This window comes from Pseudopipra pipra, chromosome 22 (genome assembly GCF_036250125.1).
Source record: "Pseudopipra pipra isolate bDixPip1 chromosome 22, bDixPip1.hap1, whole genome shotgun sequence".
NCBI lineage: Eukaryota > Metazoa > Chordata > Aves > Passeriformes > Pipridae > Pseudopipra > Pseudopipra pipra.
In genome coordinates, this window is record NC_087570.1 from 5,256,006 (window position 1) to 5,282,916 (window position 26,911).

General features: G+C 44.7%; 1 protein-coding gene across 1 annotated transcript; it reads right to left on the reverse strand.

Annotated features, from left to right (window-relative positions):
- Window positions 1–2,246: 2,246 nt before the first annotated feature.
- Window positions 2,247–17,188, reverse strand: LRRC38 (leucine rich repeat containing 38). Its single transcript, XM_064678636.1, has 2 exons — window positions 16,449–17,188; window positions 2,247–4,427 (listed from the first exon to the last, which is right to left on the reverse strand). The coding sequence occupies exons 1-2, from the start codon at window positions 17,074–17,076 to the stop codon at window positions 4,174–4,176; spliced, it is 882 nt and encodes a 293-aa protein (XP_064534706.1). The 5' UTR covers window positions 17,077–17,188; the 3' UTR covers window positions 2,247–4,173.
- Between the last annotated feature and the right edge of the window lie 9,723 nt (window positions 17,189–26,911).

Here is a 26,911-nt window from a genome sequence, read left to right on the forward strand (position 1 = left end):
TTGGAAATTGGCCCCCCTGAGAGGCTGGGGGGGCTCAGAGGGGATTGGGTGCCAAGGCAGTGTTCCCTGGAGGGGTAATCACCATCCATGTTGTTCACTTCTGCTCAAAATCATGTATCACAGCCCTGGAAGCTGTTGGCAGTCTTGGTTGTTGTGCTGGTGGTGTCTGCTGTGTGTGGGTGTTGAAGGCCAGGGGGTGGCTGGGCTCCTTCTTCCCCTCCGGGGGGGTAAGGGGAGCCCTGCGGCCCCCCAACTCTGCCTAGGCGAGAGTTAGAGACAGCATTGAATGAGTGCCTGTTTGTGAGGGATGGACTCACAAACAACTGGTAAGTGGGAGAGAGAGAGGCAGGCCCTGCGGCCAGGCCCTCGTCTTCTTTCCCCCCCCTTTGCAGCCAGGCTGCAGAGCAGGGCTGGTTTTCCCTCTCGCTGTTTAGAGAGAGGATGTGAGGCTCAGCACTGCAGCAGAGCCAGGTGGACGGGCCGGAGGAGGCTCCATTGCTGGGGAGAAGATCCCAGGCAAGAATTGGAGACAGACCCCAGAGAGAGAGGGGCCCGGAGGATGTCTCTGCCGTGAACTAAAACACAGGACAACCAAAAACCTGAGGAGAAATCAACATTTTGTGGACGCTTGATAAGCTGAACTACACTGCAGCAGCCCATGAACCGAGGTATGAGAGGGAGAAATCACCAGCAGCAGGAGAGCAAGGACTCACAGCTGTCTTCTTGGACTTCGTGAGGAGAGAAACTGCAACAGACAACTGAACTTGGTGAGGGGGGAGCGTTCAGGAGCCCAGAACACTCCCACAGCAAAAGACTGTGTTACATATCAGCCTTGAAAAGCTGCTCCTGGACTAAAGGAGTTAAAAGGAGGGGCTTGAAAGGACTGACTGATAGAAATGTAATATATATATAGTTGCCTTTAGTTTGTATAGTATTTATTTGTGTAAATAAATGTATATACTTCCCCCTTCCCCTACAGAAGCCTCTAGTCTGAAAGTTTCTCTCCGGTGTTAGGATAATTGTGGGAAGGGGTGGGGGAAGCCTGGAAATTGGATTTTAGATTTCTAATGTGGCTCAAACTGCCACATGTGGGTCATCACAGCCTGAGCAGGGAGTGCAGCCTCACCACATCCCACCCAGGGCAGCATCCTCACACAGGAACACTTCCCATGTCCAGTGGGAGACGGAATTACCTCCGTGTCACTGCCTTTGTGGAGGTAAAACTAGAGGAATAATGCAGCCTTCAGGCCACTTTCTAGTCATGGTGAAGTTTGCTTTCAAACTTTTGCAGGGGAGCTTTATGGTGATCACTGGTTCTGGTAATATTTCAACAGGAGAATGTTTTGCTCTGAAGTTTCCATCAAGTTAGAAAAATCCCATTAAGAACTAAATCCAAGTTCTGTCTCATTTACAAGCAATTAGAATTAAATCAATACTAATAGTAGGTAACTGCTGGTGCTTACAAAGAATCAATACTACTAACTCAAGGAGCTCAATAGTTCTGAAATATAATTATTATGGAGGAAAATATCGCTGAAGTTTCTTATCCAGAAAAAACCCTACATTGCAAAATCATTTTGGTGTGATGGAGTATCCAGAATAGCAGCTTCCCAAATAAAGCTTTCCTAAGCCTTGCTCTTCAGCTTGTGCTGTGATATGTGGGTGTCAGCTTGGTCTGCTCCTTGCTGTTCTGAGGGGTGCTAAGTTCCAAATATAATCAGGGCTTTCAGGGCTTTGGGTTGGGTTGAGCAAAAAGCTACAAACTATAAAAGCATCTACATCTTCATTTCGAGGCCCCACAGTGGGATGGACCTGCAAGTAAGAGCAGAATCCAGTAAAAGTGGTTGAGTTTGATATGTGACCTCTGCAAAGTTCCTCAGCCTTACAGGATGAGGACACAAACCCATAAAGCACAGGCAGGGCAGGTGTTTGCTGAAACATTCACTGATGTCTCACTGGGAAGTTTGGTAGGACAAACCATTTTGTGAACCTCCTGCAAGTTTTGAGTCTCTAATAAGTGTGACCCAGTTTCTTATTCCACGACTGAACAATTTGCACAGCTCTAAATATAAAACTGTTGATAACATATCCGTGTTGGAGGCAAAGGGAGTTTGCTCCAGGAGCTGCACTGGGCAACATGTTGTGTCTTTCCAATCACACCACACAACCCCACTTATAAAAGATGAATCAGGCACGGCTTGTCTCCCTTTTTCATACCCACACACAAATAAACATGAAAGCCCACGTTGAAATTATAAATATATTTGTGTTCTTTATAATCATGGCACTACACAGTGAAAATCATGTCATTTCGGTTTTTTCTTGAAGGAATCAGAATAGAACAAGACAGTATTGATCCAGAATATCCTCTCACTGTCCTACTTCATTCTGTGCCTGTGTGTTCTCAGGAATAACAATCCTAACCCTGGAAGCAGTAAGTGCATTGAATAAGCTGGAGAGCTAAGAGAGAGAACCACTCTCAGCCTGGTGTGACCTCAGCGTGGTGCCAACCCCGGGGCAAACTCTGTCAGCCAGAGGAGCAGCTCCAGAGGTGCCAGTGAAGTCAGAGTGCCATGGCATCAGAGCCCCACCCAGGGAACTGCTCTGAGCAGCCCCAAGGCAGTGCCCCCCTGGCACAAGCACTTGAGAGAGAGAAATGGTGATCCTGGGGTTCCAGGGGGAGACACTGAGGCACGGGCAGAGAGGGATTTGCTGAAGGTCCTCCAGCTGATCCCTGTGGGATGGGACAACACCCAGGAGTGCTGAGTCCTGGTGTCCCTGGTCAGCCCTGAACACACAGGGGGATTCCCTCCTACTGAGCAAGGCAGGGTTTTAATCAGAGTGTTTTCTTTTCAGAAATAATAGCATTTACAGTAGTTAAACAAATGCTACTTTTTATCAGCTCTAATTATTTTATAATAGCATACAGTCCTTAGCTGCTTATTACTATGTTGGTCATTACTTCAAGCCCTCACAGCTACTCTAGAGAATAATTTAAATACACAGAGCTTTAAAAAAATATTTCCGTTACAAATATTTTAAAAATATACTTATCCTAAAAAGCTGTCCAGCACTATTCCAAAAATCTCTTGTAATAAATGTCTTTTTTAATTTTAACAAAAATATCTCCCATCATATAGAAGAGCTCAAGTTTTGACAAATCTATAGTACAGTCAGAAATATCTTGGGCCAGATTTCACTCTTGTTTATACAGTTGCCAATTTGGATCCTGGTGTTCATTTCAGTTGGGTTATTCTGGTATAATCAGGAGCAGAATATAGCCCTTAGTGTTTTAAAATAACTAAATGGACTGGATACTGCAACAGTTACTGGTGCTGAGCACTACAGGGAGGGAAATCCTTTCCTTCATTGCATCTAAAAATGCAAAAGGATGTTATATTTAGTATTTGTGCCATGACCAAAGAAGTGCCAGGCATCTGCAGTGGATGACTCAGACCCAGAATCATATTCACTTATAGAAAAAATGTTTTTTGGCTGAATGGTGCCTGCAACTGCTGTCATTAAATGGGGGATGGATGTCTGGGGAGAACCTTTGTAGGGAGAAAATGCCAACCTTCCTCTCATGCTTTCTGCAATTCTAGGAATCATCTGAATTGCATTTTGTCACTTGGAAAGCTGTGTGAGTTTAATAGAATCTCCCACTATTAGATCTAGGAAGGGGCTGTTTGAAATTACTTCCATATTTTCCAGCTGAAACGCTTCCACCCTTCCAGTCCTTTTCAAAGTGCATTTAGAACAAGATTTAAGTACTTATAAGAATCTGCATCTCATCAGGACAATCTGGAAACTGGGAACTTGTCTTTTAAAACACTGGAACACTTTTTTTGCCTTTCCCTCCCCTTTTTATTTCCAATCTTCAACACCGGAAGTTGTTGGGTTTTTTTTTTTGCTTTTCCTCCCTTTTTCTTCCAATCCTCAAATTTAAATGCAGTGTTTGATTAAGGATCAAAATGAACCAGGGCTGATTGCATCAGTGCAAGCAAAGCTGAGAGTCCCAACTCTGCCACTGCTGCCTGTGACCATCACTGATTAGAGGGACCCTCACACCCTGTGAGCTCATGTAAAGCTTTTACTCTGCTCCTTTTCTTCCTAGACTTTGGCTGATGATCTAACAACTTATAGACCAAGCAAATTTAAGGATATAGACTCAGTTCAGTCCTCACTGTCATCTTCATCATCATCATCATCCTTGCTGGGAGCACACCTCTGGAAGCAGTGCACCAGGGTGGCCAGGAAGAAGCTGGACAGGATGGCGGCGATGGAGACGGCGACCCCGGAGAAGATGATGATGAAAAGGTCTGTCAGTGACAGACTGAACTTGCATTCACTGAAGCTGACCTCAGATAACTCGTTCAGGAAGATCCTCCTGTTCTCCACGGGCAGGGAGCACTGGATTTCGTGGAGACCTGCGAAGAAGAGGAGAGGGAAACAAATCAGAGGAATATCCGTGAATCCTTCTGCTGCTCCAGGGCAGAGGCTGAATGGCTGAGGAAAAGTTTTAGGGTTAATTCTGGTTTGTGAATTTGTTCAATATTTAGGAAAAATTGGAACTAAACCTGTCACTGTCCCAAAGCCATTACGTAACCCCCTTGAGCAGCTCCTGGAAATGAAGTTATTTCGCCTCCAGGAGGTCAGGTGTGATCAAGGACCATGATTTGAGGGTTTAAAAAAGTTAGTGTTGAACCCTGGATGCATCTAAACCTGGAGGCCTGGAAGTAATTCCCAGCTACTCCATCTGAACACAAACTCTGACTCCCAAACAGGGTTAGCAGGGATACTGAAGTTCCCTTGGTGCCTTCTAAACATTACTTTTCCCCATGTAGTTCCAAAACTACAGTTGTTTTTCTGGTCAAAACAACAGTTTGGGTTTAATGGATGCTTGTTTGTCTGTGACCTGCTTCCACCTTTTCTCCCTGGCTGTCCTGAGGCCAGGCAGACTGGCAGATATTGTTCCTCCCTGCATTACTGGAGAATGCCTAAGGCTGGGCTCTTTGTAGGGAAGGCAAAACCCCCCAGATTTAAGAACTTGTGAGAATGCAGGTTGATCCTGGACAGTGAAAGCACACAGTTCACTGCATATGCCCAGCTCCCTCTTCATCCACAACGGGGGAACATCAGGAGAGGGCATTAGCAGGGCTAGAGTGGAACAAATCCTGAAGGGAGTTCAGTCTGTGGGGCTGTTGGCAGGACAGCTTTTGTCTTACTATCAAGGATATGAATGTAAAGGGGAAATATAAAAACAGAAGAATTGTGTGTTAATGACACAAGAACTGCTGCTGGGTTATTTGGTAACTTCCACTCTTTGCCTGTGATCCCAGGATGTTCTCCCTGGTTTTGGCTCTGTGTGCACACACAGGACAGGGCCTTTCCATCACACAGCTCTGCCATGGAACCATTCTGGCACTTTAAATAGGGAATGGTGATAAGATTTCCTCTGCATCTGTGAATCCCATTTTTCCTGTGGCTGGATAACCATGGCATGTGATGTCTTACTCTTTATTAAACCTGGGCTCCTGGGGTTAGTGGTGCCAACCTGGCTGTTATCTGGATCCAACCCAGCCCAGCTGTTGTGTTGATTTGAAAAGGAGTTTTAGCTACTTCTACTATGGAACCAGTTATGACACTGACCTTGTAATGGTGATTGTATTAAATTTTGACCCCTAAAAGCCCTCCTGCATCTTTTACATTTGCCTAAAGTTCTGTTGCCTTCCCTCTCTCGTGCATCTCCCATTGACAAGGTATTGAGAGGAGGTGCCAGCAGGACAGGACAGCAGTCAGAGTGCCCAAGGCTGACTGGTTTCCTCCAGGCAAAGCTGGAGGATTTTTCTCTGAGCCTGGAGTGCACTGGCCATGCACAACAGATGGTGAGGAAACTTGCTTTAGAGATCTCTGAAACCTCCTGTCGCTGGCACTGACCTGGAAGGTGAAGGAGGTACAACATCCTCTGAGAGCTGTGGAAATGTGAGCCTGCAAGGTTCATATTTATCATGTCTTGTACACAAGCTGATCCCCTGGAGCACTGAGTGAGCAGTGACTGCACTGCTGGCTGAGGAAGTTCATACCTGCACTCTCCAGCCTGGGACAGAGCTCCTTCTACAAACCTTCCTAGGAAAGAACTGACAGTTGGCCACCAAATCATATTTTCTTTTCAGTAAGATTTGGGAGTAGCAGCTCTGGGGGTGAATGGGATTAACAGCACAAAGTGGGCATAAATGGATATCATTCCCTATTCAAAACCATGGAAAATGAGGGAGGAGAGAAAAGCCATAGGCTGGAATTCCAAGACCTGTGTCTTTTTAACCAGGTTTTAAAAAACAAACATTTTTCAATAAATAAATATAAAGCTGACAGTCATCAAAGCACTTGCTGCTTCTATGTAGAAAGAGCAAGAAAATGAATATAACATGCTGCAAATTCACTTGAAGTTCCTTGCTAATAGGAGAGATCACTGCAGTGAAAGCCTGCACCAACTGAATATGGCACCTAAACAAATCCCATTTGACTTGTAGCAAGCACAAGAAAAGAAAAGTTTCTATTTAACAGTGTTCCTGTAAAAGAAACCACTAGAGCAGGTGCTGAGACCCCCTGAGAGCAGCTGAGCTGTGGTCACTGCAGGTTGAAAGGAACAGTGCACAGGGGACCACAAACAACTCTTATTTTTTCTATTTCTGACCCACTGCAAAAGAAATTCTCTGCTGTCCTCACCTGCCAGCATTTGAGACACCTCTGTGCCGGAGTGGTGAGATGGAGTGTCAGGTCTAAGCTTCCATAGGGAAGGAAATAGAAAAAATATATTAAATATATTAAAAAGAAAGAGACAGAGCAAAAAAGACCCCAAAAGAAAACTGTTGTTCCGAGCAGTTCTGCACAGTGCAGCTCTTGCCTCTAGAAACTACTTTGGTGGTGTTTCCCCAGGATCCCAGAGAGGGAGATGAGCCCACTCAGCCACTCCCAGCAGCAGTTCTGCCACGGATCAAAGCTGAGCCTGTGGACTGTGAGCTCTGTCCCTCCTTCCCTGATGCTTTCCCCTTCCCTCACTACACACAGAATGCAAACAGAAAGGAACCTGCAGCACGCCAAGGCACTCAGAGGGGATTTCTTGCTGTGAGAATCAGTTTACTGCGAGGATTTGGGGACTGATTATACAATAATGAGAAATAAAGAGGGTCATCTCCGTGTAGCCATGGGGACTGGAATCTAGGTCATGTTCTCAAACCAAATAGGTGAGATGGGAATTTACTACTTGTTTTGTTGTGTGACACCACGACAGGCTCAGGTTTTTACAGAATTCTTTGGCATTGGGAACAACAGATGCCAAGAGGTGAAGAACAGGGGCCAGTGAGAGCCTTTGCTCGCTGCCAGCTGTAGCTACTCTGTGTGTGCACCATCTTTTCAAGACAACAGGAACAAACTGCCCTCTCCTATCCACACCCAGGGCTGGTAAAACAGTGCTGGGAGCAGCCTGGAAGGGCTGCAGAGCTTGGTGGAAGCACAGGGAGTGACCCAGGGAGGGGAAGGACCGTGGATTAGTCCCTCCCGTGGGGTGAATGTTTCTGTTTGCTGAGTCGTGACACTTGACAAACCCAGCACAGTAACAGAAGCTTTGCTTTGGACTCCCAGGGGAATTTGGACCAGACTGTTGGTTTGGAGCAGCAGGAAGACTGGCAGCTCTGTGGCTGGAGGAACAAGGAATTCCTCCTCCCAGGGTTAAGGCAGTGGTTGCTGCACCTCAGCTTCCAGCTGCTGACCTGAAAACTTCACCACCTCCAGGTCACACAGGTCTGCTAAAGGTGACAGACAAACAAAAGCATTTCATCTGCCTCCTTCACAGCAATGTGGTACTTGCTCTACATTATTTACAAGTAGGTTTTCCTTCTGCATAAGAATCCAGAGTGTGTGGAGAACTCATGGGCTGTTCCCCACCTGTCCTACTGCATTGGTGCCCAGCAATAGAGCCAATTTTTTTCTTTCCTTGGGCAGGAAGTAATTCCAGGTCATCATCATTCACCCTCTGCATGAACAGTGATCAGTATTAATTAGAGAGTGTAGGTTTTTTCCTCTGTGTGATTCTGTTGCACATAAAAGTCACCTGTCCCCTCACACAACACTTCTGGAGGACAGGAGATGCCATTTAACCTTGGTGTTCTGCTTTCCCACACTGTAACTAGAATGAAATTAATTTTTATATCTTGTCTGGGGGGTGGTTTTTTGTATTTTTTGTTTGTTTGTTTGTTTTAATCTATTTATTCTGCAGAACCTATTTATTCTTTTAAAAACCAGCCAGGCTTCTTGTAAAGGGCATCTCTTGATATTTAGTGCTTGGCTGCAGCAAGAAAGCCTTTGATGACATTTATATATATCTACCTCATTGCTCCCACAACATATTCAAGGAGTTGCTTCTCCATACCAAACAAAACTGTAAATGAAATAACAAGTGTGAGGGTGCTATAAATACCCAGCTCGTGTTATTTTGGTCAGGGCCATCCCATTATCTGTAATAACTCCAGCTGTCCCAAGGACAATGTCACACACTCTGTATCCTTCTGCTCTGTCATCTGAAGGAGCAGATGCATTTCACTGGCAAGCTGTAAATGGACTGATTGCTTTGAAGTCCCAGTCAAGGGACAGGTGCTGGATTCTAGACAGGCTTGTCTTAACACTGAAAAAATAAGGATGAAAATGCAGGTCTGTACCCCGAGGAATAGATTGGCTCAGTAACATGGGAAGTGTGAAAAGGCTGGAATTCCAGAACCATAATATTAAAAAGAGAGGCTTGTTTTTAAAAAGAAAAAAAAAATACATGTGTCTTTTTATAAAGAAGTGATGCAGGAGGGTCCCAGGGGGAGTTTATTTCAATGAAATTCCCTCACAGGTTTTAGAACAACATGACTTTGAGACACCTCATGTTAGAGCAGTGCAACTCCACTGAGTCAGGCACTTAAACCCCACAATGGATCCCATGCAATTAGGCTGCTGCTGGATCCCAAGGAACACTGTGCTTTTGTTTCTGGACCAGGCACAGGTTCACTCAGCTGAAATCCTTCCCCTAGAAAACATGCACCCCCAAACCAGTCTGCGTGCAAGCAATTAATAATTCCCTTGTAAATGAAGGAAACCAGGCTGACAGTGCTGCAGTGCCCCAGAGCTGCCACTTCCCAGCTCAGAAAAGCCCAGGAAAACCCACATTCCACTGGCATTCCTTCTGCTGGGGCTCTGTGGCCACGTTTCTCACAGGGACTGTGTGATCAGGAGTTGTCAAACCATCGAGGGCACTGCCATTGCCTCCTCCTGGCTCTGCCCCGGGTTTTCCCTGCATGTGTTGGCTGATGCACTGTTGTACAGAGAGTTTTGGGTTATATTCCTCCAGCTACAGACAAACACCAAGAGGTATCACTTGCTCTGGGTCTGTTTTGAAGGATTCCTCGTGTCTTTCCATCTCTGCTCATTTCTAATCCCTACAGCTTTTACTGCAGAACTTTTAGAACTCATTAGCACTTCAGTGTCCTGGTCTGTCTGTTATTTCCCAGCTATAATTTTGGATGCTGAATTAAAATAAAAATAAATAAATAAATAAAAATAAAAATAAAAGAAGCCTCAGTTCTGTTGGGTCTTTGTAAAGTTCACAAAAAACAGGTATGAGGAGAGTTTCCTACCACTCAGCAATGGGCAGCAGGGTAAGATAATGACAAACACTGGGATGTGCAGGAAATACGGCCAGAAAAACATCTGAAGCCATAAATGTTTAAGTGAGCTTCACGCACACGTGTTCATTACTATGTAAACAGTAAATAGAAGAGCACTAGAATAGGCTTTTTTGTTTGTTTTTTTTAAAGTAAAATTGGTATTTGCCCCCTCGGGTGGAATTCAGCTGTTCCCTCGTGTTGCTGAATGCAGTTGACACAGATCTGAAATGTTTGGATGTGGCATTTTGTTTCTTGTGTGGTATTTTGCTCCCAGCTATAGTTGCTTTCGTCTACTTAAACACTGTCACTAATGGATTGGATTTATTAATAAGCAGTGAGAGAGGCAGTGCCTCTGCAGAGACATGAAATTCCATTGGAAATAGCCCCAAGCAACCAGAACAGTAAGGCTTAAAAAAAACTCGAAGCCTAGATTTAGGTCCCTAAATAAAACTTTCATGGCCAAGTGCCCTAGAGACTCCCAGGGCAACATCAGAGGGTACTTAGCAGTTTGTCTCAAAGCCTAAATATAAAGTTCAACATGAGGTGTTCACATCTGCAAATGCTGTCCTCACATCCTCAAATCTGTGAAAGATGGAAGTGCTCCAGACAACCTTAGGGTGGGGAAAACAAAGTGAAAAGCCAGTGGCAGTCAGATCCTTTTACTGAAAAAGACTGGGAAATCAAATAATATATTTATATATGTGTATATATAGAAACAGATTTGATGTGCTTGTTAAGGAATATAATTTCTGTTAGGAGTTTCTGCTTGAACAGAATAAAAGCTGCTGAATGTGTGAAATGTCTTAAGGCTTTTAATTCCCTTCCAAAAGCACAGATATTCTGCTCTGTTCTGTTCTGGGGATGTGCTACCATGTGCATGATCCTGGGGGAGAAGTGAAGGCTGGAATGGACAAAACAGCCTGTCCTTTCTAGCTGAAGCTTGCTCAGGTTCTATATTAGTACATGAAGTTAAGACAGCCTTCTCTCCATAGCAGATGAACAAATAAGGACTAATGAAGACTGAAAAGTCAAGAGGATTGTAAAATCCTCCCTTGTTTCGCTGGTTGTTAGAAGGTTAAACAAAACCTGTCCTCTGCTGTGATTATGGTGCTTTGTTTTGAAGACAATGTTTAACATTTTCAGTGAGCCCAGGGCTACTATACTGGCCTGGACTAGTGAAATAAGACATTATTTAGTTTATAGAATAAGTTTAGTAACAGATTTTAGATTGGAATGAGATGATAGAAGGAGTCTAAGAAGGAGGAGATGGACACCTCATGGCCTGGTCTTTCCAAACAGCCTCACAAAAATCATCCCATTCTTCTGGGTCTGGAAAGGTCCAGAGAGTCAATCCCATGAGGAGCAGCTGAGGGAGCTGGGGAGGCTCAGCCTGGAGAAAAGGAGGCTCAGGGGGGACCTTCTGGCTCTGCAACCCCCTGACAGGAGGGGGGAGCTGGGGTGGGTCGGGCTCTGCTGCCAGGGAACAAGGGACAGGAGGAGAGGGAACAGCCTCAGGCTGTGCCAGGGGAGGCTCAGGTGGGACAGGAGGAGGAATTTCCTCCTGGAAAGGGTGGGCAGGCCCTGGCAGGGGCTGCCCAGGGAGGTTTGGAGTGCCCAGCCCTGGAGGTGCCCAGGGAAGGCCTGGCCATGGCCCTCAGTGCTCTGGGCTGGGGACAAGGTGGGCATCGGGCACAGGGGGGACCCGCTGATTTTGGAGGTGTTTTCCAACCTCAGTTGTGATTCTGTTTTATGATTCACTTCTGAATCTCTCTTTTAGGACTGAATTTCGTCTGAGTTTCTTATTCCAGAAGCTGCTCACAGTCTCCTTGTCACCTGCTCTTGCTTTTTCCCTACCCATCCTCTCACTGCCACCCTTCTCTCCTGTTCTTTTGCACAGACAGCCTTTACCTGGAAATATGCCACTTTTCTGGAATTTACCTGTCCATCCCTATGGAGGGGATCTTGAAAGCTACAGAGGCCTTGAAAGTAGCTAAACAGCTTCCGTGTCAGCACTGGCACTAAAACCCTCTTAGAGTTTTAAAATTTAAAAATTTAAGTTTTAAATTTTAATTTAAAAATTTAAATTTAAGTTTTAAAATTTAAAAATGTGCAGCCTCGTGCCCAAAATTTTGCTAAGCAGAGCAACATTTGACCAAAATGAGCACCAGTCCTCACCTAAACTTGTGCTACTTCAGTTTCAAGCATTCAGAACATCTGTTTCATTTATCACAGCATAATTCCATTTGGAATTCTGGCTCTGGCCAGTTCTGAATGAGTTTTTTGAGTCTTCCTGGAAATACCAGTATTTAAAAAAGCTCAGTCTAAACCTTCGTATCAAGTTCCTAAAAGTCTTTCCACTGCTGTTTTCATAGAGGCATAAAAATTTGTAATTCTTGCAGTGGGTAGTGGGGAACTTAAATAACTAACTAAATAATTTAAGTAATCTCAGAAACTTTACACAACTTCCCGAAGATACTGAGAGGAGGAAAAAAATAAAAAGCAAAACAAGGGCAAGATGACAGAAAGGAGACACTGCAGTCACACTCCAAGGAATACTTAAGCTCTAATTAAAAGTAATGTTAAAAATGCATTAGTCATTAGCAAACAAGGTCACAGGCCCTGCTGCCCAAAGCATGTTCAGTAAAAATCAGCAACAGGGACCTCTGCAGAGCCCTTGATGTGGCCATTGCTGACGACTCTTATTTCTCTGTTCCAGGCATTTTATCTGAGTCCAGTCCCCCCACCGAGGTGGGATCCTCAGAGGGGTTCAACAAATGCCTTTTGCACTAATTTTAAACAGTGTTTTTCACCAAAAATTTATTCCATCAAAGCCCTTTGCATTGAACTGCTGAAAGGGAAGGTTCAAAGCCCTCAGTTCTGTGGGTCACTCGCACCTTTGGCTGGATGAGCCCTGAGTTTCAAGCAGTATAAACTAAAAGAAGTAGGTTAAGAGATGAAGCAAAAGATAAGCCAAGATAAATGTGATACACAACAAGCTCTGAAAGCAGGAGAAAGCTCAGCCAAACATGATAAATCCTGAGTGTATCTTCATAGACCAATTTAGGCATTTTTTTGGTCATGATGTTTTTTGGTCCGTGAGTTTTTTTCATGCTCCCATGGAGTAAAACCTTCCATGAAAGTTTTCACACCTGTTTTTGGAGGGACAGAGATCTTACAGCAACTTTTCTATTTCCAAAATAAATAATCCAGTACTCTTAATATCCCTACTCCTCTGGATGGGAAGCCTTTACTGTGACTCATTGGCCACCATGTGCCATTCAGGTATAACAAATATGTATATAGCCAAACTTCCTTCTACAGAAAATCTTTATAAATGTTATACTTAAACATTGGGACCCATAATTAGCACTTTTGCCTTCTCTAGGAAAAAGAACTATTTTCTCCACTTATCACCATCCCACTGATCTTCACAGTTCCTTTGTCTACTTTGCACTACACTCACTAATTTGCTTTTAATCAATTACTAATCAGATCAGAGGGGAAATTTGTAGTTCGATTTTGGAGCTCAATGAAAATGCTGGTTTAATATCTCTTTGCAGGTAAAAGACTATGTTTGCTGTTTTAAAGTGCTAAGTTTAATAACAAAACTTTTAGTGCAGTTCCTTTCATAAATCTGCCATGGGAGAGTGGAGCGTTCACCTAATGCCAGTTAAGCCTTTATTTAAAAATCAGGTTAGATGAATAAATGCTGGGATCTGTGAAATGATTCAAATCCCAGCTGTTTGTGTGAAGTGATGAGTGAGATGAGCAGCTGGGCAGAGCCTTTCCAGCCTTCCCAGCCCTCCCAGCCCTCCCAGCCAGCTGGGCACCCAGGTCAGCACAAGTTAGAACTTTACAAGCTCTTTCTGGGAACGTGCCAGGAAGAAAATGGACCTGGCTCCTGCCAAACTAATGAGCTGCAGTTTGGCTTTTGCTCAGACCACCTGAGTCCTCCAGGGACCTTAATTACACAGGGACCTTAATTACACAGGGACCTTGATTACACAGGGACCTTAATTACACAGGGAGAGCTTCAGGAGCAGTTACAGAGATTTCAGTTCACAGGGGCAGAACTCCTGTTTTTATATCAACTGGGTGTTTTGCACAAACCCAGGGCAGCTGGGGCTGACCATCCCCTGCAGTGCTGAAGGGAAAGGTGGAGCAGTGGCTTAGTGAACAGTTCATAGTTACTGAGTGACTTCTCCCAGCCCTGTGTTCAGCCCATGCAATGCAAACCCACGAGCTGCTGCAGAGTTCCAAAGCAGAAGTTTGTTTGCAGCCAAGCTCTTTTCTTGGGCCCTGAAAATGCATCCCTATCTTTTCCTTATTCTGTATGTCCAGACCTAAAGCCTGCTGCCCTACTTTGTGTGTTTGCTGCAATAATCCTTCTGTCTCCAGCCTCACAGCCCTATCAGGAGGAGCCAGAGGGTCTGAATGCTGAATCTTCAGTGAGTTACTCTTTCCACTCCTCCCAGCAAAAGCCAGGATGGCTTTGGATAAGTATAACCAGACAAGTAACACTAATTTAATCAGTTCCTAATGGATATCGTGTCGTGACATCATTAAAAACTGGAAACTGGATGTAAAATGCAATCAAATCATAATTCCAGTAATTTAACTCTGACTTTCCAAAAGTTGTTTTGCAAGGCACTCAACTGTGGCCATGAATTTTCAAATGTCACTGAGACAGTCTTTCCTTTTTGGGTTTAGCTTTGCCCTCACCTTTGTGAAGAATGTTTTGGTAGTTTATCAGAGGAGGCAGTCAGTGTTTTTGTGGCAGCAGCTCACAAGAAGCCCTGAAAACGCTGACTGCACACGCTTTTCTGCATCCCTGCACATCTCCCCTGACATGGCTGGGTGCAAAGAGAGGGGGGACTTGCTCCAGGGAACAACTGCAAATCCCTGGGGGACAGCTCTGATCAAACCAACCATTGGAATATTTGCTCCTTCCCTCCTTGTCTTCCCAAATCACATCTTACTTAAAGTTTGGCAGATCTGGACAAACTGGTGATTTTTTAGCTATTTGGCCCAAACACAACTGTGGCTGAGAGAAAACACTGTGGGAAAGCATCTCTGAGCTTGGAAGACCTTGGGGACACTGGCAATGCTATGGGAAAGCTCAGTCACTTGAGATTTCCAGATATAAGTTCAGATACACTTTAGAACACTGACAGGGCAGCAGAGAAAGAGGTGGGACAGACTCAGAATGAACAGACTCAGTCTGGATCAAAGGGAACAACCTAGAAGTTCGTTAAAAGCATGGGGAAAGAGAACTGATGTTTGAACTGAGCATTAGAGACAGGCAAATATTTGGGTCAAGTTAAACAAACTTTAGCTAAAGGTGGGAAAAGAGGCCCAGGTTTGGTGTAGAAAGAATCAAGGTTGAAGTTTCACTGAGACAGAGAGGAAAAAACCCAACACTTTTTCCTCAAATGACTCCTTCCTTGAAGCAGCTGCTTTACAGCTGAGAGTATCTAGGGCAACCTGGATGGGTATATTTAAAAAATGCTACCCAAGGTCATGAGCATGGGAAGAACCTGAATAACTGACTACAGGCTCTGAGCATGTGGTGACAGGACACGGGGGGACGGTGTCAGACTGGCACAGAGGAGGTTTAGGTGGGATATTGGGAAAAAATCCTTCCCTGGGAGAGTGGGGGGGGCCTGGCACAGGTTGCCCAGAGAAGCTGTGGCTGCCCCATCCCTGGAAGTGTCCAAGGCCATGTTGGACAGGGCTTGGAGCAACCTGGGCTGGTGGGAGGTGTCCCCTGTGCAGCCCTCCCGAGGTTTCCCTGCTCCCAGGGGGAGCTGCCCTCGGGCACCGCTCAGTGGCAGGAGTTTGTGCCCTGGTGCTTGTTGGGAGACATGAACTGTGAGATGATCTCCTGCTAAAGCTGGATTAAGAGAGGCTTTGGGGTCTGGTGGGACATGTGGAGCACGACTCTGGATTCCCCAGACATGCCAGTCTTAATACTTTTATTTTTCCCTCTACGCTTTTCTAAAAATTCCTGGCTCAAATACCAGTTATATATCCTGCATTTGGGGGCATTCCAGAGCCATTTCAATTTACTTCTGATATTGGGAGCAGTGCTATTGTAATGAAAAGAGCCAAAATCAAGCTACTGAAGAGTTTCAAACACAGAGTATCACAACAAAGATGGTCCTGTGCAGGGCCAGGAGTTGGACTCGATGATCCTTGTGAGTCCCTTCCAACTCAGCACATTCTGTGATTCTGGAATTCTGTGAAAATACTTCCAGGAAAGGGCTGTCAATCACGGATGCATAAAATGGGGATTTAACTCTTTTGTAGCAGCTTTATAGCTGATCAGTAAAACGAGAGAAAAATCAGTTTTCCTAAGGAGCTGGCACAGGATATGTAGCTGCTCAAAGGGCTTATTGTAGAAAATATATTTACCAGAGAGAAAATGAAGTCTGGAAGAGAACCAGCTCTGGGCTGAATGGATTTGAAAAGGCTCTTTCACTGCCTGTGTAAGTTTAGTCCATAAATCAAAATTATTAGGGCTTAATTTTTAAAATTTTATTTCTTAACTGGGAGGAGGACCCGCTGCTAAAAAAGAAGCCCCCATCAATTTAACGGGCTGGTTTGCTGAAAGCAAGCAATTAGAGCCCGAGCAAACTGCAGCGTGGGGCACTGCAGGCAGCACCCAGCCAGTCTGCCCGGGAACCCTCTGCCCTCCCACACACACAGACACACGGACTGCACTGAAAAGCCACCCAGCTTTACCTTTCTGGAGCTTGGAGGCATTGTCCTGGATCCAGCTGAAAAGATTGGCAAAGTCACAGTCACACACCCAGGGGTTGCCCTCCAGGCGAATAGTCCGCAGGGAGGGCAGCGCTTCCAGGGCTGCCACGTTTAGGCTCTGTAGGTTATTGTCATTCAGTTCTAACACTTGGAGCTGTTCCAGGTTCTCAAAAGCAGCCTCGTCCACGTCCACCAGGTTATTGTTCCCCAGGCTCAGCTTTATCAGTTTCTCTGCTGATTTGAATGTCCCAGCATAAAGCTGCGTTAAATTGTTGTAGCTTAAGTCTAAATACACCAGTTTGGTAGAGCTGCTAAAAGTGCCCTCTTCTAAAGAGGTGAGGGAGTTATTCCTGAAGTCCAAATAGACCAGATCTCCATAAAATATAAAGAAATCAGCTGGTATTGCCTGGATGTTGTTATCAGCTATGAGAAGTTTCCGTACATCCAATGGAAAGGGATTAGGAACACTTGGGAGTCCTTGATCCCGGCAGTCTATGGTGTGGTAGTCCATACAGCTACAGGCAGCAGGGCAGAGATGACCCCCGGGGAGGAAAAGCAGGCAGGCAAAGGCAGCAAAAGGCAGGAGGCAGGAAGGGAAGCATGGCAACATCGTCAAGGCTCTGAGCGCGGGGCTGAGCACCACTTCTAGGAGAAAGACATTTTGCTCAGCTGAGCAGGAGTGCCTGGTACTTGTGTGTGTGTGTGATTGTATCCAGGAGATCACATATCATCACAGATCCGATAGCAGCAGGCTGGGAGGGGGAGGGAGAGTGGCTGGAGGAGAGAGGGAGGGAGGGAGGCAAATGTGAGGATTTACACTGTCAGAGTGTTGTGATGCTGTGCAGGGTGAGGAGAGCGATGATTGGGCACACGGAGGAGCTTTCAAAGGACTCCCTTGCTTTTGTGAGCTAAAAAAAGCCCAGAGCCTGTTTGCACATTTGCTGTATATTCCAGCAAACTGGAAATCACACCTGATCCTGTGACTCTGACAGCAACAGCTTCTGCTCAAAAAGCCCTCCAGGTTAAAAACTCTGATGAGATCACTGACTGTGCTTCTTAGCAGGAGCCTGCCCCAAGGTGACCAATACCTATGGAAATCCAAACAAAAGTCAGGCAGTGTCCTGCATGCCTGCAAAGGACTGTTTTCCCTTTCATTTGTAAAGCAGGGAGCAGAGGAGCAGCAAGGGGGGGAGCCCAAAGACAAGGAACACTGGCTTTGTGCTGTTTCTGGATGTTCTCAGCTGTTAGAGAATTCACCTAAATATGACTCAGTGTCCTTTAACCAAGAAGAATAACGGACTGCAGCAACAAGGAATATGGTCTCCAAAGTGAGGGGCTTTTTGCTTCCTGTTTTAATGACCCATAAAAGTGCAAATCGTGGATCAAATCTTCAGCTAGTTAAAACTGAACAGATTTTCTTCATTTTCAGGGGGCTGAAATACTTGACAGTCAATCTGCCTGTCTCCCATGGGACAGCAGAGATGATTTGGCAGCAAGGCATCTGTGTTTTCCTGATGTCCCCCAAACCCACACCCAGAAAGGCAAGTCCTCAGCCAGCTGCACACTTAATTTTTAACTCCATCCCTCCCTCCTTATGCCTGGTGTGTAAGCAGACAAACAGGACTGGAGTGCTGGGATTACACCTATGGAAGATTTTTCTGAGGACAGCTGGTATTTGGGTGTGGGCATCCTCAGGAATGGAGCATGAACTCCAACACCTTTGGAAAGCTCATTCTTAGGGCAAAGAGAGGCCAGTAATCACAATTTAAGGTCAGATTTCATAACTGAATTCAGAGTATCTTTCATCCAGGACAGGGTATGAAAATTTCCTTTTAAGTCAGACTGTTCTCCAAGATACCTGTACCTGGTCTCAAATAATGAAAAGCAGTATCAGCCACCCAGAGAAACACTGACCTGCTGGGAGGGAATGAAGAAGGAGCCAGACTGTTCTCAGTAGCACCACTGACAGAAAAAGCAGAGATGGACGCAGATTAAAAACCATCTGAACACAAGGAAACATTTCTCTTACTCTGAGGGTGGTCAGGTTGTCCAGAGAGGTTGAATATCCCCACAAAACCCAAGTGGGACAGCACTGGGCAAACCTGCTCTGACTCTGCTTGAGCAGGGGACTGGATGAGCTGATTCCAGAGGTCCCTTCCAACCTCAGCATTTCTCTGCTCTGCTGTCAGGAAAAGAACATGCCAGGAAGGTTTATGCCTTTGAACACCTCTCCCATATTTTGCAACACACTTTGTTTCTAATTCATAGGTCTTTTGGCTAAAGAACCTTGAAGCAGCCTCTGCATCCCTCCCATAAAGACATATCCTGCTCCAGGTGTCTTTCATGTCTTGAATTACTTTTAAAAAACCACCCAGAGAGAAATGGGCATAGCTGCCTCTATAAATCACCAGGGCAAAGCCCAAATAAATTCCTGAGATGATTATTTAAAATATTTACCTTTAAATTACAGAGGAAGTGGAAGTTTGACAGGCTACCTCTGATTGAAAAAACCCAAGCATGCAAAATAAGTCCTGTGGTCAGGATTCAATGAATCAGCATCAACAAGCAACTGCAACTGGTATTTCTCATGCAGAACTGGTGCTTTTAAAATTTTTAAGGTTGTATCTTGCAAACATCTTGCTGTAATCTACTGTTTTTCTGCCCCTAATTCAACTTGGGCTTTAGGTTAGAGATAAAAGTGTAAAGCAGAGCTGATTTGATGTCTTTAGTAATGTAACTTTATATGGAGAGTTCCAGCTCTTTTTAAAGAGAAGTTATCTATACACAGCACTGAGGGGTCCCTGTGGCTCCTCCTCTGCAGACTCCCCCTTTTTGTATCAGATGCACAGAATCAGGCTCTGACATTTCCATTTCCAAGATGCCTCAGTGTTATTTTGCTGCTTCACAGATGGGAGACTACAGACAATAAGGCACGATTTGTGCAAGTTCCAACAATATGTTAGTGGCAGGGCTGGGAAGAGGATTCAGCTTCCCTGAGAATTCCACCAGCCCTTGCTAAAACTACCCCTCCTTTCTGCCAGGAACAGCCCTTCCTTTTGCTCAGCTGCTCCCCTGGGTTCTTCCCCTGTTCCCCCCTGTGAGCAGCAGCCCCTGAACCCTCGTTCTGCACACTCACATTTGCAGGTTCTGCACAGAACCTGGGGAGCTTTCCTGCCTGTGAAGGGGTTGGCAGGGGATGAGGGATTACTCCCAGGCTCGGGATATTTTGGGATAGGTATCCCGGAGGTCTGTCAAGCCCCAGCCCTGCTCCCACAGCATCCAGGCAAGGAGGGTTTCACTGCCCACGTGTGCCAGCTCAGCTCTGCTGCACAAACCCCTCTGCAGAGCCTGCCATGCTCTGACACCCTTCTATGCTGACTCTGATTTCAGAGGCTTTCCTCCTGACCCATCTTTCTCTGTACAACGTTTCCCGTTTCATTTTGTCTGTGCAGCTTTTTTAGCTGATTCCTGTCCCTCAGCTGTTTCCCTCACAGCACAGAAATTCTGGATCTCTCTGAAGCTTCGCTGGCTCGCCAAACATTTCGTGCAGTTTTGACTAGCAGGAAGGGGGTTCTGCAAAGCTTTCTATCTGATGAGATATTAAAGCTTTACTTTTTAAAACCTCCTTTGCATCAGGGAGTGACAGTAACCTCCGCTGCTAAATCAGGGGTGTGGCCTGTGAGCTGCTGAGTGCACAGCACCCTCTGGTGCCCTCAGACACTGGTCACCCACAACTCCTCTGGTCCCTTCTGATGAACCATTGGCAAGTTTTACACACTCCTACAGTTTATCTGCACTCTCAGGTTCCCTTGTCCCTCTTCCTATTAAAGAAAATAAATTATATAATCCAGATAGTGTTCTTGTGTGCTTCCACCAGCACTGTGGTAAAACATCAAATTGCTCCAGTGAATAGTCTCAGAAATGAAGGTTTGTTTATAAATCTGTGCTTCTTCAGTGCTGCCAAGCAAAGCCCCACAGCTTTATCACCTGTTACCCAAAAATACTTTCAGCAGTAAATTTTAGTACATACAGGTTTGCAAAAGCACAAGCTTCCCAATTAGAAGTTGATGGCAAACAAAAAATCCCCAAATATCCTTCTCTCCATAGAGCTGGGATCCCACACTGATCAAATTTTGACTGTCAGCCCATTTATCCATAATCCTGGCTTCCAGGTTCCCCTAAAGGGACAGAATGGGTTGGAAAAACACCCTTGGTAACAATTCCATAATCAAAGAACTATAGAGAAGGAAAGCAAAGAAGCAAAACCAATTTCCCTCCATACCTCCCAGTAGCAGGGGTTGAATAAACACAACAGAAGGCAGGCTTTGGGCTAAAAACAATGATCTGGCTTTCCATTCTTTTAATTTTCTATTCAGGATACTACTAGGAGAAACCTTGAAAATAAAAGCAAGTGTCAAACCACACTGGTCCTGAATCTTTAGTGTACTATCTGTACTATATCATGCCAAGCAGTAAGAAAAGAAGAGGAAAAACACTCACTTCTGACAGAGTTTTCATGTTTCCCTTGGAAAATTCCACCACTCTGCGTAAAAGTGCTCAGACCTTCCCCAAATAATTTGAGTAATGGAAGAAAAAAGAAAGAGCAATCATTGTGCAGACACACGTGAAGGATTGGGACCTCAGCCAGTAAATCCTTCCTTACCAGAGCCTCAGACTGAAAACTGTCCATCCTCATTCACTGTTTTTTTTTTTTTTAGCAGCTAATTGAGCATATTTTTCCATGAAGGAAGTCATTATTCCAGGCTCATGCTTCGTTGAGCTGAGGCACATGTCGTGGCTGCAGCACCAGGTGCACAGGAGGGTTGTGAAGGGTTTTCCTGCTCATTATCAGACATTAACGTGTCCTGGGCACCAATGTTGGAGCCTGAGTGAGGAACAGTGTGTTAATCAATCCATCAGGCACTGAAACCCAGAGCTGAACAGCACTTCTGAACAGAAGTCCTGGTTTTATTCAGGTTTTACCATTTTGGCTTTAGTGGCTTTTTTTCTTTTGAGAAAAATCCTGCCCTGCTCTGACCAGGCAGGTTTTATGAATGCAGCCAAGGGGCACCTCTGGGCAGTTTTCCCTCTGATATTACCCCTAAAAAAAGGACTGAAAAACTAAAAGGGGAAAATGGTCTATTCCTGTCCTCAGATTTACGAGCTGATAGAAGCTGTGAACTGAAGCTTGTCTCACACCTGCCCAGGCCTCCTCTGCTGCTGCTCTGCCACTGGGAGGGAAAATGCATCAAAATTAATCAACGTGGCAGCAGCAATGATTGAATCTGAAAACTTCAGACACTGCAGTTCAGCAGCCAAATGAGACCAGCCTAAACCCATCAAAAGACTTCCATCATCTGCCTTATGCAGACATGTGGTCACTACCTTATTGCAAACCATTTTCAGTCACTGGGAGCAGCCATGAGAGACAAACAGCGTGAATTTTATTTCCTTTTTCCCTCAGGAAGGAGTTTGTATTCAGTGCTACAGTGTAGTCTGCTTGCCCTCTGCATAGTTTGTGGACTGGTCCAGAATCACCACAGCTTTAAATCAAATTAAAGGCAATTAAATTAAAAGCCCTCCTAAACTGCTGATGGAGATATGCTCACATATATCCACTGCTACTCTAATGAAGTCACAATTCAAGCTGGTCTCAGGGTCCTCCTCAAACACTATTTATTTGCTCAGATTGACCAGTGGGTCTGTCAAGATCTGAAAAACCTCGTGGAGATCAGGGGTGCAAGATTTTCCAATGCTCGGGAGCTTCTAAATAAAAATTATGTGACAAGTCCAACACTGGGTTTGTTGAGGAAAATTTATGAAAGTCAGTGACTCTAAAGCAGCAGCTGGAGCTGAACAGAGCTTTCATATCTGAAACTTGTTTCAACCTGCACCTGAGTTTCAAGCAGTGAAGCCGAAGAGAGAAGGAAGTTTGAGCAAAAATTCTCAAGATACCACAAAACTTAATCCAGCTTGGATGGAAAGCTCAGTAGGTTGGACTTTTTAACCCATGGTTTGCTTTAAAAGACAGGGAACTCTTGGGAATTGCTGTTCTCCAAATCATGCCCTCCCCTGATCACTCCCTGCAGCCCTTCTGGAGGGAACAACTTCCCAGAGCACTGGGAGCTGAACGTGCAGTCTGGCTGAGCAGAGGGGAGAGCACCACAAGTGGGGAATGTTCCAGGGAAAAATGTTCCTGCAAGGAAGGAAAAGCAGAAATTATTCTGAGATATCTGCCAAGCAAGTTTGTGTTCCTTCAGGAGGAAGTGTTGTGCTTTGAATTTGTTCTCTGTGCCACCTTGAAAACCCTTTGGAGAGTTCTCTTTGTTCTAAGGAACAGCAAATGGATTTACAGCAATTAAACCAGTTGACAGCTAATGTTTCTAAAAGCACCAGCAAACACTCTTTGAGGATAAAGCCCCTGCAGACTATTAGGTGTGCATGGTACACCAGGGAGTTTAAAAGAACATAAAACAAAAAGAAAACCCCAAACAAACCCCTCAACAACTAAAAGAACCCCAAAACAAACAAACAAAAAGGACTTGAATTCATTTTTCTATTAACATTGTAACACTGACAGACTAAATGTCTTTTCCAGGCCAAAGAGGATGGTTGTCTTGTGAGGATTTCATGCCAATTAACACCACACACCCAGCAAGAAAAGTCCCATTTACAAAGGCACTGATTTAATTGGAGGTCAAGGTCTTTTAGTGACTCCCCAGTCTGCTTTGATAAGGGGATTTAACAAAGACATTCAAGTTACCTTCTGTGGCTGATTTTATTTAACTGACTTGATGTGGTACAAGCTCTTCACAACAGGAGGAAAACAACTCCAAGACAGTCATTAGTGCTTCCTTTCCTCTTCCCTTGTTGACTGTTGCTGCCCACAGTCCATGGATTTAAATATGCAGGAAGCATGTTCATGTCAGTGGGAATTCCAAACACGAGCTGAGCGGTAGAAATAATGGAAATAAATTATTACACCCCTCTCTGTTGCCCTTTACCATAAAAATAGTTCATGAAAAATATAATTAAGTGCTTAAGATCAGGCTGTAATTTCGAAATAGGGCTTGCAAACTGTCCTTTGAAGTGCATCTCACACTCATTAAATTGTGTGCATCGTTCCCACACATGTGCAATTCCACCTTTTACAGGTTAATTCTGGACAACTGGCTTCCTGCAGAATAATTACTGCACAAAAATGCCTCCATCTCTGCACTGGAGCCATACAGCACTCAGGAACACAAAGGGACAACCAACAGTGGATCAGGACTTGAGGCAAGACCAGGAACGTGAGATCTTCAAATGGAAGCAAACTGACAAAATGAGGGGGTGCAAATGTGTGTTTGGGTGGTCACAGGCCCTTAGCTTTCACTTTAGAGCTCTTTCTGTGGACAGATCTTTTTAATCCTACATTAAATAAATCAGATTCCTGTTCTGAAGTCAAGAAATCCCAGGTTCTTTTATACCCACGTGAAGAACAAACCCCAACAAAACAGTGACAGAGATCCTTGAACCAATGGGGTGAAATCCTCTCATGCAAAGGAGTTGGGTTTGCCTTTGAAGCAGAAATGTTGAAAAGGCCTGTGCACTTTACTGTATGCAAAAAAAAGTCTTCAAGAGGACAAGAACCCGTTAGAGTTCCCAGTCTCTTGGTATAACTGCAGCAGCCACAGTCCCATTCAGGGGAGATGGTCCTGCTTGTTCACTTGTCTTCCCCCTGAAGTGATCTTCCCATCCTCTTGAAAGTTTCTCTGGCCATCCAGAAGTTGAGTGTCCCTTAGGGAAGGCAGCAGGCTGTGATTTAATGCCTTGTGACGTGTCCCTGGCCCTGTTAATCAGCTGGGTGAGATGTCAGGTGGGATCACATCAGCCAGTGCAGCAGCTCCCCGGGGGGAGAGGGGGGAGCCCTGCAATGCTGCCTCTGGAGCTGCTTTTCACAGGCATGTTGATAACCAGGGCTAATTATTACAATGAGTAGTTTCATAATGGCTTCAGAAATCAGTTACCTCACTGGCAACAAACTGGGGGGGATTCTCTGGTAGTCAGTGATATAAACAATAACCCCCAGAATTTTATTACAGCCCCTCTTGGCACGGTGCAGGCCAGGCCAACACAGCATTTCTCATCCTACATGTTGGTGCTGCAGTGGTACAGAGGGGTTTGAAATACTAGAACTTCAGTAGGACCCTCAGGATGGGGAGGTGGAGGTGCCTCAGCACCCAGGAGTTGTCCCACACTAAGCTGGTGTTACTGTGCAAGGAGGGGGAACTCCTGCCCTGGGTGGGGACAGCTCTGGTTCATGGATGTCATTAATGTCTGCAGGAACATCTCCACACTCTGCTCATACTGCCTTCTACAATTTTGGGTCTGCCTCATTTCAAAGATGTTAAAGCTGAGTAACATCACCAAAAAAAAAGGGGAACCACAGCATTTCCTCCCTGGGGAGTGTCAGTGAAGTTAATGGGCACAGTGTTGTGAGGCATCACAACCTGAGATGGTTCTACACCTTCTTCTTTAGTAGGATCAAAAAGAAATCCATCTCACAAAAATGGCACAAGAGAAGTCTCTTAAATCTCAAATTTGAAGGGAACTCAAAAGAAAAAGTATGTTTGCTCCAGGCTGTTTTAAATTTTTCAGGAAGTTAGTGGCACAAAAAATTAATATGGTAAAAATATTGTCCATGTGGTAACATGTGGAATGTACTATATTCTCCATTTTCTCAGGCTGTGCTACAAGCAAAAAGATATTTTTAGGGATTGTGTGATGGCTGCAGACTAAAAATACAGAAGCCAAAAATGTCTAACAAAACACTTTCAGTAAAAAAAAAAAAATAAAAAAATTGAAAATTACTTTTTGTCATATAGCTATTCTTGGATCCCTAAAAGTGGAACCTTTCCTTTCACCAAAATGACATAGGAGGTCACACTGAAGAGCATCTTCTCCTCTGGCTACTGCTCCAGCCAGGGATGGCCCAAGGAAGAGTGTTACAAACTGTACCACTGAGAAGTGTTTTAATGACTAGTTTTTGAGTAGCATGAATCAGTTAAGGTGCACTTTTGATGGCAAAAAATCCAATCAAACATTAATTAATGCAAACATTCAGGAAAGCCCTAATGGTTTTTAGTTTGTTTTTAGGCTTGTCACTCTTCAGAAAATCCAGTTTCCTGCAGTATTGTCACTGATAACGTGGTTCCTGGGCATCACTCAGGGCAGACACTTTATTGGCACTTTTACAAGCCCTGTCTGGTCCTTTCTGCTGTCACTGGGACCTGGAGTGACAGGGGGCCAAAGCAGGAGGATGCAGGGGCACAACTGCTGAGCTCCACAATTCCTGCTGAGCTTTTGGGAAGATTTGTGTGCACGCAGCTTTGTGCAACAGAAATGTTCTGTACATTAATAAAGCACAGGTCAAACTCCCTGGATGCACTTTCTGAGGTAAAAAAAAATCCATCCCAAAGCCAGTGTTTGACTTTAATTCACACTTACAGTAAAAATACCTCAGGGCCTCAGTCTCCCTTTTTCAAACAGGGGAAGGGATAAAACTGCTGTGAGGCTCATGGGCTATAGGATAAGATATCTAGATCAAAATCACTTAATTTGGGAGTAATCTGGTTTGCTATGAAAGATGCTGAATTATCAGTAGTGCTTGCAGGCAATTAAAGTTGTTAATATTCTTTGTACTTGGTGTACAGCTGCCTACGCCTACAAACCCATGAATCACGGGCCTGTAATTCAGTTTCCTGCAGTGAAACCAAGGTATTAGTAACATTCCAATAAAGAAAAAATCCTCTTAATTCACTACTTATATTTAATGAATTGATTTATAGAATAGAGACACTGCAGAGAGAGTCTCCAATACTTATTGCCACTCCTGGTTTGTGTAACCAGAGTGCTCAGCACCTCAGTTTCTCCACCATTTCATATGGAAATAACCAGAAGCACCAACAGGCTGGAGCTTTAAAGTTAAATGATATTCACTGCAAGAGCTTTCAGCATTTCCATGTTAAAAGGCACAGGCTTTTAAATATTTATTTTTTGACAACACAATAGTGCCTTGATCTGAAGCCACACGTAGATGGCTTGGGGCTATTAAAGTGCTGAGGAGGCCTCCAGGAGAGCAGCTCTCTCCTCCTTTGTGTCCCAGGATTAGTTTATGCAAGACAGGTCTTGCAAATACAGAGCAAAGCATAAAACATTCATTCCCTAATTTAAAGCATGAATGAACTTACCCCACAGATAGGAAAATCCTGCATTTGAACTGCCTTGTCTCCCTGGAGTTACTCCTGACAGGCTGCTATCACCAAAGTGATCCCATGCAGTGGTTTGAGTGCTGCAAAGATAAGGTCTGTCTTTGTGAACTCCACTTAACCACATTCCTCTCAGCCCACCTTCTACTCTCAGACTGCCACTCCAGCCCTCCACACACTCTCAAGTCATTATTT